The sequence below is a fragment of the Tauraco erythrolophus genome, chromosome 22 (assembly GCF_009769465.1).
Source record: "Tauraco erythrolophus isolate bTauEry1 chromosome 22, bTauEry1.pri, whole genome shotgun sequence".
Classification (NCBI taxonomy): domain Eukaryota; kingdom Metazoa; phylum Chordata; class Aves; order Musophagiformes; family Musophagidae; genus Tauraco; species Tauraco erythrolophus.
This window is the reverse complement of record NC_141486.1, coordinates 10,901,563-10,917,555: the sequence shown is the minus strand read 5'-3', so window position 1 is coordinate 10,917,555 and position 15,993 is coordinate 10,901,563. Positions and strand designations below refer to the sequence as shown.

General features: G+C 41.7%; 1 protein-coding gene across 6 annotated transcripts in view; it reads left to right on the top strand.

Annotated features, from left to right (window-relative positions):
- The window catches only part of STRBP (spermatid perinuclear RNA binding protein), a 56,796-nt gene that overhangs the window by 9,881 nt on the left and 30,922 nt on the right, over window positions 1-15,993 (top strand). For all 6 annotated transcript variants that reach the window (XM_086625014.1, XM_086625019.1, XM_086625015.1 and 3 more), the window contains exon 2: window positions 14,588-14,763. In XM_086625014.1, coding sequence (XP_086481140.1) covers window positions 14,761-14,763 — 3 coding nt within the window. In that variant the 5' untranslated portion in view covers window positions 14,588-14,760. The remainder of the gene's footprint in view (window positions 1-14,587; window positions 14,764-15,993) is intronic.

The following is a 15,993-nucleotide window of genomic DNA, read 5'->3' as shown; positions in this document are numbered from 1 at the left end:
AACTTGGCTCAGGCTGTCTCCTTGCAGTTCTCCTTCAGAGGAAGAACTGCTCGAGGAGAGCTTGTCTGGGCATGGGACTCGGTGGTACGTTTATTGTTTTCTTTCACACTGTCATCTGTAATCTTAATATAATTCCCTTGGCTAGCTTCTTTTCTTTTGCTTGTAAATGTTTGATCTGTATGTGGTGCTCGCAGTAAAGGAGTTCTCTTGTGCCAGAAGAACAAAGACTTGCTTTCTGTTTGCACTGGGCACTGCTAATTTGCAGTAGTCGACTGGTTTTACTGCCAGTTTTAGCAGGTGCACCTTGTCTCAATGAGTCCTCTTTACCCTCATCATGCAGTACAGTAGCAAGTCTTGTGCACAGTACGTAGAAGACTGAATTTTGGCTGAGAGCTGAGGAGTACAGGGATTTGCTGTACTTCCACTCGCTTTTTCCTTGCTCTATTTCCGTTATTTGTGCTCCTCTTGTGTTGCAGTTGGACTAGATGATTGTTGTAGATCCCTTCCAACTGAAAATATCCTATTCTAACAAAGTTTGGAGTATCTCCTGAAAAGGCTTTTTGTGCTTTGTGTTGATAGATTGCATGGTAGTTCAAGAATATGCATGCACAAAATATAGTCTTAAGTTTTCTTCATATTTCAGAATGCTGGAAGATCAGAAAACTTGACAGTCTTTATACTGTGAAAGGACTCTGCAGTGTTTGTTCATTCACAGTGTGTAGAGAGAAGGTTGTTGGTGTGGAAAAGATTGAGAAATGGTTTTTGGATGCTCTTGTTGAGAAAGAAAAATACCTTTTAATTTTGTCATGAGGTTGCAAAGTTGCCGTTCTCTTCCTGATCCGTAAAGAATGGGGAGGTTGGAGGGAAGGGGCAGAGCAGGCAAAACTCGTGCAGGGTTAGTTAACAGGGTCTCCTGTGCTGTTCCTCCACGTCGCAGTGCCAGTCTGCAGTAGCACAAAACTAGGTTTGCTCTCGCCAGTCTCTCCATAGCAGTTGGGTGCTGCAGCACGAGAGCAGCTTGCAGATACTCCAGCACAGAAGGGATTACACAGGGTAGCTGTAAAGACTAGTATGGGGGAAGGAGAAGAGCCAGTAGCTTTTAGACTTCTCTCTGTGTTTCTGTGCTCTACAGGAGACAAAACTGCTTGCCCGGAGATCCAATGTCCAGAATGCATGAAGCCCAAGGGGAGCAGTACGTGTTTGTTATGTGTGTGCATTTGCTTTTCTCTTGTTTGTTTCTTAGGCGCCTTAGAGGAGATGGGGTTGGAAGAAGGAAAAGGTAGTATGATCAACAGAGGTGAAAAGTGGCCTTTTGGCAGAGTTGGGCTGGTTGTAGGGATCATCATGTTGAAGCACACGCTCTGTAGTCTCCTTGTCAACAGATCTAGGATCAAAGTAGCCATTCCAAATGAACTCACAGCAACGATAAGCTGCTATTAAATGGCTGGAGCTTAGTGTGGAGAAGATGGAAGAGGTACTGTGTGAGGTGTGTGATTTGGGCACCAGCAGGGGAAGTGATGACTTATGCACTCCTGGTCATCCTGGAGTTGCCAGTTTCTCTTCTGATTTCTAAAAGAGATGCTGCTATCAGACTCTCCATCATTTTCGTTTAGTTTTGGTTGTTTTAGATGGCTACCTAATATCTAGTATGAAGGCTGTTTTTTTTTGTTGTTGTTTTGTTGGTGAGTTTTTTGTTTGTCTTGTTGTTTTGGGTTTTTTTTTTTCCTTTTTAAGAGAGAGAGAAGAATGAACTCCCTTATCCTCTGTAGCCTGCTCCTATGCCATGTATGGCTTTAGAAACGCCAAGCAGCAGAGACAACTGCCTTTGTTTTTTCCTTCAAAACTGAACGATATGCTAGAATTTAATGTCCAGAGTGAGATCCTTGATGCTGAGGAGGGGGCTGCTTTATAGAATGGGGCTGCAAAGCTTCCTCTTATCTTGCAGAACGGTTCAGGTCCCTTGTTAGTGTCCTGAGATGTTCTTATTTTTCTGGCTTCTCTTCTTCCTGAGAACAGACTGTGTGTGTCCTGCTGCCTAACAAAAGAGGGACTCCATTGTCCTCTTTTGAAAAATACAAGAAAGGTTCCTGAGTCCATGTCAGTTTGACTTTCAAAAGTGCTCAAAAAAATTGATGTCCGAAAATAGGACACATTCTGAATTAGATTCCTGAGTTTAATCACACCGTATTCAGATATTGAATTGCTAATTTGAATCTCATGAATCTACAGGTAATTGTAGTGAAGCATTTACCATGCCAGTTTGCCAGGCTGGCCTGCCAAGGGTGGCTGTGGTCCTGTTAGGCAGAGACTGAACAGCAAAAGCAGCCAGCAGTGCAGTGTCTGTTCAAATGAAACTGAAGAAGCCAAAGGAAAGCTAGAAAGGGGGAAAGAGCATGCTCCAGAGCTGGGTGTGTATGGTAAATGAAGAACTTAACTACTTTTCCAAGTCCTGCCACTGACTTACTGTAGCATTGGGCAAGTCACTTAAGCCTTGGGGCAATGGGGTCTCTTCTAAATGCAACCAACATAACATTTACAGCGATTTCAGCAACTGGAGAAATAACATTTATGAAGTGCTTTGAAATTCTTGTGTGTGTAGCCATGGTCTGGTATTTTTTTGCTAATAAAAGCACGTTGAAGCTTGATAACCACAATCAAAATGGAAGAGACTGACTAACATGTTTTAGTCTTTGCTGTTCAAGTCCTGCCTGAAAATTGCCATCTCCCACAGCTTAGCAATGGAGTGTTGGGTAGTACTGTCTGATTACTGGTAGATGGAGAAGGAGTTTCCCAGGTTTCTTTGGTTTGTAACCTCTGAGCTATTTCATTCAATTTATTGTTCGTCGCGTTGCAAAAAACCTTAAGCTCTTGAGTGACTGTAGAGGCAATGTTGGTGAACTTGTAGGGACTTCCACCAAACAGCTTGGTGACACCTGCATGCTTTGGGGAGTATCTAGTTGCAGTATTTAAGAATGAGATCAGAGAGTCTAGAAACGCCGTATATTCTCCCCATGGTAAATGGAGAAAAATAACCACAACTGCTTTGAATTAATACAGTTACATAAGTAGTGTTATTCAGCAAACTTTGCTTATTCTCCAGTGGAGATGACTTTGATTCCTCTGTTAGCTTTTAATATTCCGAGAGGAAAAAACGTTACTTGAGTTTTGTTCTTAGCAGAGATAAATAGAATGTCCCCGTCTCTTGTCTGAAGCCATCTTGTGTTGAAAGGCATGATTTTTTTTTTTCTCCTAACAGTTTTACGGAGTAATAGGTCAGAATATAATTTGGATTACAGAAGACACATGCTGGGTCAGTTTAATGTCTGCCAAGTTCTAGTTTGCAATTTCTAGAAAATTTAGAACAGAAAGATCTGAGTGCCTGCAGAAATCATCATTCTAAATTTAACTTGTGGATTTTGTCTCGATAAAGCATGAAACTGTCTGGTAGTATTTGTCCACTGAATTTCAGGGACAACGTTTTCTTATGGTGAGAGTTCTGCACTGGTCGTTCTGGCATTCTTTTCCTGGTCCTACATTATATGAATTCTAAATGATTTAGAGCAAAATACAAAGTGAAAGTGTGCTAGCTAGGTTTAATTACTTCCTTTTTGTTTCTCTCAGTACAAGCAAAAAGCCTTTGGAGGAGTGTTCTTGCACCTTGTTGCTTTCTTCTTTCATGTATTTCTGTAGTTAATTACTGATGAACTAACTTCTAAACATGATTCTTACTGGCCTTGCTTGCAGTAAGAGTAGGAGTTTCCAGATACCACTGAGAAGGTCCAATCCAGAGACTTTTGTTTCCCCAATAGAGGAGCCATGCAAAGTGAATTGAGCTCCTAAAACAGCAGAAGCAAGTGCTCTTTCAGAGCACAAAGCAACAGATCTAGGTGGAGGGTTTTGTTTTTTTTGTTGTTGTTTTGTTTTTTAAAAGGATTTTTCTCACTAACATGAAAGTTCCAGTTTTTAAGAGTTGAATTTTGTTTGAACTGTGGAATAAACTGAATTGACGGCATTATAATCTGTCCTTCTCTTACCACTGAAAGTATAGTTTTAGGCTGTGAAAACCAAGCGGGCTTTTTGTGCTGACGAGCAGAGTTCAGTGTTGAGGTGCCTTTGGTTCTTGTCCTTGCTGTGGTGTCCTGCAATAATGGTGGTGGTGTGCCATGGGCGCAGATTTACGTAGGTGGCTCAGCAGGCGATAAAAACGTTAAGACTCTCATCTAGCTTTGTGGTGACTTCTCACTGAGGGATGGAAGGTTTTGTATCCTATTACCTAGTTTAGGAGAATACCAGCAATTTCCATAGTAGCTATTTTTTAATTTTTGGTGTTGATCCTGTCCTCTGCGCCTTGAACTGTGCACTCTCCTACCCTGTCAGGTTGTGGCTTTCCAAGTGCACCTTCTTTTGAAAAAGAAAATAAAACAAAACCCATCGACGCCACTTTTAGGAACAGCAGGTTTCCTGTTATTGGAGGAACTGAAGTGGGTAGACACAAAATGCGGTTAATGGCCCAAAATAAACTTAGATTGTTTTTCTCTAGTCGTTCCCCTGATAGTAATTTCCAGTGTTACTTTTAGCAAGTGTAGCGTACGAAGTGAGCTTTGGGGAGAAAGTGAGATTTTTGTTGTTGTGGATCGATGTCCCTGCGAAGCCGAGCGCGCCCTGGACGCTGCTGTTGATGGCACAGTCTGCTCTGCTTCCCTGGGAGGAGAGCGGCTGTGCTCCCTCTTCTCGCCGGAGCTGCTCCGCTCGCTGTCACACTAACCACCTCCAGAGACTCAGTGAAGAGCAGGCTCCTGGACTTGCCTCCAGGACCCTTGTGTTTCACCGTTCAGAGGTGCCTTGCTTGCTGTCGGCAGGGAAAACGAGGTCTGATGTTGATTGCTTGACCGAAAGAAAGCAGCAGGGAATGGCAAGGGCTGAGGAAGCCTTCTAACAACAAGTGCAGAACCACAAGTGTGTCTCATGCTGTTGTGAGTAAAGTGGCAAATGAGGGATGACATTGTTACCTGTGAAGAGAGATTAAACTCATATATAGCCCTGTATGAAATCTAAAGAAAAGAGAGCAAACCACCAAAGTTGTGTTCGTGTTCTTAAAAATGACGTCCAGGTGGGACTGGCAGATTTATACCAATATATAAAGAAGAAGAAGAAGAATAGCTTCTTCTTTTCCTCCTAGATTTTATTTGGAATTCAAAAGATAAAGAAAGATTGAATGTAACTTCTCAAGTTCAAGATCAGTTACTTATGCAGTTGTGTTCTCTAAGACATTGGAGAATATAGTGCTACAGACACCTCAACATAATTTTGCTAACTTTTTTTATTTCAATATTATATTAAAAATAAGGAAGCTAAAAGAGCTGTGGAATTCATTACTCATCTTAGGAAGGAGATTCCTAAGGATGAGACTGACAGAACTTACACGGGGAAGTTAATTTTGTAACCTAGCTTGTGGTCTTCAAACTGAGCATTGCCACCACTGATGGTCCTGCTGAAGTTGTCTTTTTTTCCTTTTACATAGCTGTGCTATGCTTTGCTAACCGGAGAGAAGAATAATAGATGAGTTTTGCAACTGAGGTTGGCAGATCTGACAGCACATGCATGCAGTGTAGATCTGCTGAGGCAAGAAGATGCTGGATTAAGCCAATTTAAAGTATTTTTAGACTCCTATGGTTTTCCAGGGACATAGGATTTTTTTAGTATTAGTTTTGTAAATCTCTAAATATATTTGTGGCTCTTGTTCTTCCTCTTAGCCAAGCTGGGACTTCCTGCTACAAAATCTTGTTCAAGACACAAATAGTGGACTTAAGTCACTAATGTCTCACCGAAAGCTCTTTCTCTGCCGTGTAACGCGTTGGTGAGGTGTTGGTTTTTAGTTTCATTATGGATATCGTTGCTGGCTTTCATGCCTAAATAAACTAATTCAAATCTTTTGGTAGGGTTATCTTGCGTTTGAAGTACATAATTGTGTTCTGAAGCTGAAAATTGATGGCAGCCAGAGTACTCTTCCCTAGAGAGATATCCCCATTGCTTCTGTTGCAGGGGTTCTTGCACTATATTCTGAATCAAATTTTGTAGCTTCTGCCTGGCAGATAGTATTTCTTCCCTTCTTCTTACTCCGAATGCTTCCATTGCTAACACTGATTCCTTGGCTTGGAATACCCTTTTTTTTGGAACATGTGCTTTTCAGAAACAATTCTACTAAAAATCTCCCTTTTCCCTCTTTTCTGTGTGAATGACTTATAAAATCAATTTCAAGTCAGTCTTGTGGAAGAAATTGATTAATTAAACTGCAGGTTCCATGTTGTTGCAGCGGAGGGTGCTGTGCCTGCGGCGAGCCCTTGCAAGGGGATTGAAGACCTGAGCGGTGCAGCAGCCAGCGGACAGGAATCTGCTCCTCTGGGCTGGTGAGACTGTGCAGGTCATATCCGCAGCGTTGTGAAGGAAGAGAAGAGTGTTTCAAAAGAGGCTTTTCTTTCTGAAACAGCCTAACATCGCAGTTAGGGATTTTGTTTCAGGTGCTTCCGTGGCATTACGTGTTGTGACTTTGAGCTTCAGATGTCCCTGGAAACAGTAGTCTAAGTCACAGAAAAATGAGAGAGAAGCAAACTGAAAATAACAGGGTTGGATGGATGAGAGGTGGCAAGAAAAAACCCTTAAAGAAGCTTTAATAACCTAGAACCTTTGGCAAGATGTTCTTTGACAAGGCAGCCATTTATACAGGAAGTACAAAGTTCACCTGAACTTGTTCAGTAGTCATAGTGGAACTAAAACGTGGTAAAAGTCTGATGGAGAATGTGTATTGACTGAGAGCACAAGAGCTCTTTGCACCATACTTGCACAGTCTAGTGGTCTTCTCTTCCAAATCCTTTTAAATCTTCTTTCTGTAATTAAAAAGAAAAAAAAAAAGTCACTGAGACAGCAAGACTGACATACTAGAAAATGCATTTAAGTGGAGAGTCATGAATGTTTAAACTGGCTGAAAGGCAGATGTGCACAATAGCCAGTGTGGATTTGCAATATTGCAAATGCCAGCTTTACATATTGACAGCAGGGAAGAAATTCTAGGGGAGAAACTGTGCATGAATTTCACCATTAAGGGTTGCTGGAATTTTAGTCAGAATGATAGCATTTATTCTTAAAAAATTCTTAATGCTTTGAAATGGAAACTATGTAAACATTAGAAAAAATGTGAATCTCAAATATAGTATTTACATAGTAATTCTTTCTTACCAAATGTGTTTTATTTACAACACAGAGGTTTAAGATCCATGTTTCATCTTACCAAGGTATGTATGAGCATGAGACACAGAACAGGGCACAGCTAGTAGAGCAAACTTGTTGTACTGTTGCCTCATGGAATTGATGAGAAGTGCAAACCACCAATACAAGCAGATCTAGTTCTACTGTAGTACAGTTTGTTCTCCGCTCTCTTTTTTTTTTTAAAAAAAATTATTTTATTCATTACCAACATAGAGAGGGAAGGCTGGGATTTCCAGCCTTTTCCATGTGTACGCCTTTGGCCTCACAGTTCTGTAGGAGGCACGTTCTTCCTGGTGGAAGAGTGACGTCTGAGTGGCCTTTTCCCCATCCTAGTTGTGTGTGTCAAATGGAGTTAGCTGGTCGGCTGCAGCTTAGGTCAACCTGCAGACTATGGGATATGAATCATAGCAGGAAAGAAACTGGGGCACTGCAGCTATTTCAGTTAAGCTGAAGGATGCTGGAGGAGAAATGTCCCTGTTCTTAATCTCTTAAACGTTGTGGCTGCTTCCCACTATGGTTCTGGAGCAAAGAAAGCCTCACAGGTAAGGAAGTGGACCCGAATGATATGGACATGGAAAGTTCTCTAGGAGTTTGAGGGTCTATAAAGCTTTAGTGTTGAGATGTGAGAGCAGGACAAGGCTTGGGTGGTGAGAAGCCCAGCATGGCACTAAGCTGTACTGTGTGGTTGAGGAGGTAGAACTGTGATTCTCTTTTGGAGAATGTGATGTAATTTCAGGCACAGATCCAGAATTACGCTTAAACCAGCTCTGTCTCTGGAAAAATGACATTGCAGATGGTGAGTTTCATTTCGTGTAATGTAATCCTTTTTATTAATTTAGTTAATTCTTCAACTGTAAATGAATGTAGTCTGTGTTATGAATTTCAGATGATTTTGAGTGTGGATGTTTGTGACTGTGTCACAAAAGAGTGCGTACTGCAAAGTAGCATCAGGTTTCCATTGTCCAGTTTAGCCAGAAGAGCAGGAATGCCTCCGTTGGGATGTTGGAACTCAGAAATCTGTTCAGCATTTCACAGACATTGAGAATCCAGTGGTGGTTTCTGACTTGTCTCAAATGAATACTTTGCTATTAATTATTTATGTACTATCTAACCTGTGATTTGTTTTTATTTATTTTTTTTTACTATACCTGCCAAAGAGTTCTCTCTTCAAGATGTTTTGTTTCCTGTAGTGCTCAGTTTTACAGGCAATCCTGTTTTGGATGTTTCTGACTGGTTGAGCAGGAAATACATTAAACTGTATTAATGTTTGTGTGTCAATTTGTTATTTCATTGTCAACAGTCAGTTTTTAATTCTTTTTAGCACATGATATGTCTCTACTCAGTCTTACATCTTGATTCCCACACCAAGAGATGAAGGGATTTTCCAAATTATTTTGTTAGAGAGCCTTTGTAGCAGTAGCTGTGACTGGTGCACTGGGTGCTGTGCAGGTGCCAGGGAACATGAGGCCACATAAAAATCTGGAGGGATGTATGTGTAAAAAAAAAAAAAAACACCTTGAGGGCTTTAACTGGTGTGCTGCTCTGAAGACCACTTGGTGAGTTTGGTGGTGTATCCTCCTGTCCTCAGTAGTGAAGAGTAGCTTCAATGCTAAAGGAGAAGGATTTGTATTCCTTCCAAAACTATTTTTCTTTGTTAGACATCATAATTTGATATCTGCAGTTATTTTTCCTAATGTCTATTTCTTTCTGAGATTGAGTGGTGTGGTTCTATATAAAATACAGCGTTTTCCTCTTCAAATGAGTGTATATATGCTCCCGCTGTGACACTGTGTTCTTTTTTTAGCCTTCCTGCTAGGCTAGTGATGATTTCCCCTTAGACCATCTTTTCTTCACCTTCTTTCCAGGAGCTAAAAATATGAGCTATGCTCAGCACACCCCTGTTTCCTTTTACCTTAACACATTAATCTGGATCAACTGATTGTTTGGCTTTAATTCTTCAACTTCTTTTAATTCCTTTACTGGTGTGATTTATTTTGGCTGCTTTTTCATTCCTTGCTTTACAGTCTGGAGGGGAATCCATGTGTTCACCCGATTTCAGTTGAGTGTGCTTTGTTGCATCTTCGAACCGAGGGTCGCCCAGTTCTCTGTCCGTGCCCATCCTCCACGGTGCAGCTGAATTCTCTCCAGCAGCTCTTTCAGCAGCTTCCCGTGTGCCGAGAAGTGGGCACTGTGAGCGTGGTCAGAGCTCCGGGAGGTGACTCGGATTCCTCCGTTCCAGTGGGCACAGGTGCTGTGATTCCAGATCTGTTTATCAAGTGTGTGCCTACCCTGTGTTTGGCACTTGTTAGAGCTGGGTGTTGGGGGTACCTGACAGAGGCCATTCCTAAGAGATTTCTGAGCACAGGAGCTTTTTCTCAAAAATGTTGAGAGAACTGAACAGGCAGGAGTATTACGAGAATCAGGTGCTTGTTGTGTGAAGTTTAAGAATTTGTGAGAGGAATTACCTTTCCAGCTTTTAACTGTAGTGTTGCTTTGTAATTATTCATTTGGCTGGAAGATTCCAGGCTTCTAAAGGCTAACCCAGATGCAACTTTGCCAGGAATTGCATTACTTAGAAAACAGTAAAACTCCTGTGAATAGACAGTCTCCAGGTGAAATCGAATGCTGAGCGTCTTGTTGGAAGCAGTCTGAGTCTTATTAAATATGTATCCCAGTGCTACAATTGCAGTCCTTTACGGAATGCTTATATGACTGTGAGTGGTAAGGATTTCTCTTCAGATGGTGGTGAAGAATGAAGAAACCAGTTCTCTACACACACAGGGAGTTTGGATTTAAAATACTAAGTATCTGCACAAGTAGAAGGTCAGTCATACTTTGCAGGTTTCTCTGCCCCGTGCTCCTCACCAAATCCTCATGAATTGTATTTCTTATCTGTTCCCCTCGCTTCGTTGATACTTTTAACATGAGGGAGAACTATTTTGATATTTCTCTGTCAGTTATTTTGACATTAATCAACACTGCAGATCTTGTTTTGTTTGGTGTCTGGGTACATCATAAAAAGAGTTGCTGAAAGAGTTCAATTATAATATCAGCGTCTCTGCCAAATGTATTGAGCTGTTCTGAAAAGCGGCTTGTCTTTTCTGACCCAGATACACAGTTTCCAACTGTGGGAGATGCTGCCAGAAAGGCTCTTGGCAGAAGGCCAGCAATAAAATAATACTGCAGAAAAACACAACATATTTTCGGCAGCGCTTTGTGCGGCGTGACGAAAAATTACCTGTCTCCTGAATGCAAAGCAGAAGTTAAAAATAAACTTGCAATTTCAAGTTGCAAGCCTCTTGTTCTGACTTTTTAAAGGTAGCCAAAAAGGACAGAAGTTCCAGTTCTTTGCTGTTACTGTGTCTGATACACCTCAGGCTGCGTTGGATACTCACTGGTTTGTTATTAGCAACCTTTGCTGTCCTTGCTGCTCTGCTAACAACACAAACTTCCAGCGATCTTAGGGTGGTGTGCACTGTAAACTGTAGCTCTCATGGGCAGATACTGGTGTAAGGGTAGATTAGGAGGGTGGAGGGTGTTTTTAATGCGTCAGCTGAATGTTGTTGCCATTTGCCTTCTTGATGTAGCATTTAAAACCAATTCTCATGGTGTTCCACTTGGCCTGGCCAGGCACCTAGCAGCAGATCGTTGAAGTGAGGGTTTGGAGGGCTGCAGGCTGGCGACCCTGGTTTCCTCTTCTCTCTTGCACCAGTAGCGTTTCTGTGCAAGGTACCGCTTCGTGCTGCCAGGGGGTACCAAGGTGCCAAATGTAGTTTGTGCCTCCTTTCTAGGGGCTTATAGCTCCCGATGCCCACGTTACGTTTCAGTCCCCATGGAGTGAACGTACCTGTTTCTCCTGCTTTTTCACTTTTCTGTTCACAAGCACTCCGAGGCAGCTAAGCATATTCATTATTTCTGGCTGTTTAAACGTCTGTCTCTTGGGAACACAACTGCCAGATGCAGGAATATATCCTACTGCGAAGGCCTCATCTGAAATTCTTTTCCTTGTTTGTCTTGTGCCAAAGCATAAACTTCCTCTGTGAAGGATGGGATGTTTAATGGAAACATTGTTAGACTGTCGTGGTGTTTTAATAACGTTTCTAATGTGTCAAATCCCCAGTGACTGTAAACCCCATTGCGGGCTCTGCTCAGCTCCTCTGTGACCTGGTTTGGAGACAGCAAATATTTACTCTTGTTTTACACTTTAGGGCCACATGATGCAGAGGTAAAGTGATTTTCTCAAGGTCACCAAGGGCTTGGTAGTGCTGTAGCTTTTTCCTAGAAATTTTCTTGCAAGTGTGGGTGGCAGCCCCTGGGTAAGGTAACCGTGCATTTTAATATTGTGCCTTTTAGTCTGGGCGTCAGCTGTTACTTCCCTGAGGATGCAGGGACAAATATCCTGCTACAGCCTGGTAGTGAAATGAGGCTGTTGGATTTATGGAATTGCTGCTGACTTCCCATAATGCTTTCTGATGTGTTTGGTGCTGAGCTATGTTCTGCTGCCTTAGTCCATATGGTTGGGGCAGACTTGATTTTAGTTTTCCTTAATTTAATTCTGCACGCTGTCAAATGCACTTTGTTCTTTATATTGTGTCTGCGCTTTTATAGTAAACTCCCTCCTCTTTAGTGCTTTTATTGAGAATTTTCTCTCCAAGTCTGAACTGTATTGGGTTTCCACTCCTGTGTGCGTTTCTGTGAAATGTCCTTAGGGTGTTAATGACTTGAAAGACATTGTATGTCGGCTTCAATTCAACTTTCAAGATTTTTTTTACCCAGCTTTCTGAGTTTTATAATAAAGATCTTTTGTAATTCAACTGTGTATGCCCTGACCTCAGCCATTCACCGCTGAGAAAAAGGGCAGGTAGAATTGAACTCGTAAATACCTTCATCCAACAACTTTTACTTGTCACTGCAACTTGAACCTGTTTTGAAAACAAGGTGGTTACTACCTGCTTAAGGCAGAGTATTGAGAGGTGTTGGTGCTTTTGCTTCATCTGTCCAGTAGAAGATTATCCTCATCATAGTTGTGAAAGGTTTATTTTCAGTCTGTTTCGGGTTTTCAAAGAACACAAAAAAGCACTCAGCACCTCCAGAATTGCACCCTGAGGTAGTACCTCTGTTTCCAGAGCTTGTGAGCCAGTTTGCAGACTTGCCCTCTAAACAACAGTCTGCTCAGCCATTTACCGGAGCACTAGAATTTGCTCAGCCATCTTTGTCCATCTGCTTTCAATACACTGTACACACTGATAAGCAACAGCTTGCAGTCATCTTCGGAGGGCGGCCAGGCTGGAGTGTTGCTTGGAGTCTGGAGACATTGGACTGGGCATATGCTGAAGTCAGCAACACATTCCAGTGCCCTTCTCTCTGCCTGGAATTGCCAAGTTAAAGTTAGCAGAGAAGATAGCAAACTGAAAATGTGAAATGTAGGAGTCACAGGGAAGAAGAGGCTGTGAAGATAGCTGGAATTTAGTTTGAAGAGAAAACTAATTTGAAATAGGAGATGTATTTTCAGATCATCTTATCTAAAAGTCTCTCTAGCTTGCCATCTGCTGACTCAGAAAGCATATTATTATTATTATTATTATTATTATTATTATTATTATTATTATTATTATTATTATGGAAAAGCAAAACAAAAAGACCACGTAAAGAGTCAGTTGCTTCCGGAGATGGTGAAAGGTTATTAAGTGTGGAAGAGCTTATGACTAGCTTATAGAATAAATAGTGCCAAAGCAGTAATCTTTGCTTATTTTTCCTCCCAGCTGCCCCTTCTTGGCTTTCCGGATCTCTTGAGAGAAGAATCTGGTCCTATGAAAAAACATCCCCTTCGCTGACCACTTCTGGGAAGCAATTTATAACGGTGTTCATACACCTTGGTTGGGTATCTAGCCATCGTGATAAGAAGTGAGGTCCTTCAGGGTTTTCATTAGCTTGCTGTTCCCAAGTATTTGTAGTATGACTGCATCTGGCTCTCTTGGGGTTTCTTCCTTGGCAGTCTTTAGCTGCTGGAGCCGACAGGCCCCTGCACAGTGTTCTTGTCTGGATGCTTTTTGTTTTACCCAATTCTACGTCCTAAATTCAGTGGTGTGAGAACAAACAACTATTAGGCAGTTGCTGCCAAAGCTGTTGGTCCTGTAAACCTGCTTCATTTCTTCTTAACTAGCAAAATAGCGAAGCAGGATTTGTTGTTACCTTTCCCCTGGCATGTTCAAGTCTCTACGGGACACAGCATTTTAATTATTCCCTGTCACACCCCTGAGGTTTAAGCATCTACTCGGCTTTCAAGTCATTTCGCCCATCCCTCTACTGTTGCCAAACATGCTTTTAATCTCTAACAATGTCAGGATTCTCCGACAGGCAATAAGCAACATATTGCTAGAGAAGGAGGATTGACATGTAGGAGAAGAGGAAAGCATTTGAGTGTGTGTGTCAGTCTGCAGAAATTTACTGACTGGGTTTCCAATTGCTTCAAAACGTTGCTGAAAAGCTGATGCAACAATATGTGCGGTGAAAGGAAAACAGGAATTTTCTGCAAGGAGTAGGGTGTCTTTCTTGCCATGCAATGAGCTTATGCTTTCCTCTCACGTTACCTGCTCCGTTATTCTGCTCCGCTCTTGTCTTGCAGAGCGTTTATTCGCAGTTCCTTCTGCTGCCAGTGCTGGTGTTTGTTTCCCAGTTTAGTACAAGAGGACTGCTCTTGCAGAGGCTTTGAAATGTGATGTGCTGTAAAAAGCAGTGCAAGGGCAGAAGAGACGATGTGGATGATTGTAGCCGAATGGTCTCATAAGTCTTAGGTCTTCAGTTTGTTGTAATGCCCTTGTCTTTTTTAAAATAACAACAATTATTGCCACCTGAAGTTTTAGTTCTTGTTGTACAGCATCTGACACATGCAGGATCCAGGGCTGCACTGGGGATTTCAACGGATAATTACTTTTTGGTAATTAAATATAGTGTGTTTGATTCCTAATGCGCATGCGACATAAAAATAAGGCTTCTTGAGCTGGTTTCGTGTAGAGCACGTTTGAGATGTTGGATTTCTCATCTTCCTCCTATCGGCAGCTTAGATTGCCAGGTGGCTGGCAAACCACACTGAGATAAGCTCTAACTGGCATGGGAAAGACGTTATATACGTGTGGGCACATTACAAGAAGTTGCTTTCCACAGTGACATCTGCTCGCTCAGGAATAAACGGTTCAGTGACTGCCTCCCCATCTTGCAGCCTGTTTGCTTTAACCAGTGGTTTGACTCAGTGTGCTACGTTGAACACGTGTTGGAATTAACATGCCATTTCTTCTGGTTTCAAGTTGTTTCTCTCTTTTCGCAGGTGAATTACAGAAAGTGACTCCCAGAGCATCTTGGCCTTATGAACTCTTGAGCTGTCAAGGGACTGAGAGGCTTATGAAGAGGTTCTGTCAGGCAAAACAGTGCTTAGCAAAAACACCAAGGAGGAGGGAAAAGGAGAAAGGGAGGGAGAGAGAGCTGAAACACTAACAAACCATGGTAGGTGTTTCTCATCTTTCACAGGGTTGCATTAAAAATTTTCTCTGCTGACAGTCTTGCGTGGGGCCTGACAAAACCAGAGTAAAGGGATTTTCTGACCTTGCACTAAATTAGAGGTGGTACTGCATGCTTTGAGCAAGGCAAATGAGGTTTGATATATTGTCAGCCTCTTAAAACCAGAGAGTTGTCTGGTGAGCCTGCATTACATGAATTATTAAATATGAACAAAGGGGATGCTCATAAGGTTTTCTAATAAAACTGGCATTAGCAGGCTGGAGCAAACAGCATGGGTGACCTTGAACTTGCAGATTGCATAACCAAATGCTGATACTCCCCTTCCACCTCTTCCTCACAAAAGCAAGTGTGGATTATTCATGTTTGTGTGTGTGAAAAGCTGGTTGATTGTGGTTCTATGCACACTTTGTTACCGGTGGAGATGCGATGTGTATAGTCAAATATACTTGGTGTATGTTGTTTAAGTGAGGAGTCATTTCTAATTTCTAATTTGCCTGGTATTGTTTGCAAATTGGGAATGCCTGAGATGTTGAATTTGTAAAGCTGTGCAAGTATGAAGCATTGTGATGGTAAGATTCTGAAGATGTGTTCACAAAAAGGCAGAAAAACCCTACCCAGTTCCTGAAAAATATCTGCGGAGAGCAGTTGAAGCGTATTTGTATGTCTTTAGGTCCTCTAGTGTTATTACTGAGAGAAAGAAAATGAGAATAAACGCAATAAATTTTAAATACAGTTCTCTAACGTTTGTGTAGCTGATTGCTGCTACTAGGCTGTGTGTATATATTAAAAAAAAAAAAGAGACTTTTACCTGTTATAGGGCACAAAGGGAGGAAGAACGCTTGAGAAAGCAGAGTTGTCAATGTATTTTAAACAGCGTCTCATTTCGTTATTATTTTTGGCCTGAATTGTAATGAAGAATTGATCTTGTCTTTTAATTTAGGAGTTACTAATTTGTTCTATTTGACTGTTTTTCCTAATTGATATTTTGTGAGATAATAGGTGGTGGGGGTGAATTAATAACTCTGGCTTGTCAGTTCTCGCTGCTGAACTGCAGCTTCTTTCTGTATCCGTGTTGTGGATAAGCCACAAGAGGGACCTCCTGGAAGCATTTTGCAGCCTGTGAAAGTACTGGGGATGATGCTGGACTGATGAGTTTCTTTTGCCACCTGAACTTGCCACACGAAAGTTAGTGAAGGAATGATGTCCCTTCAGTTC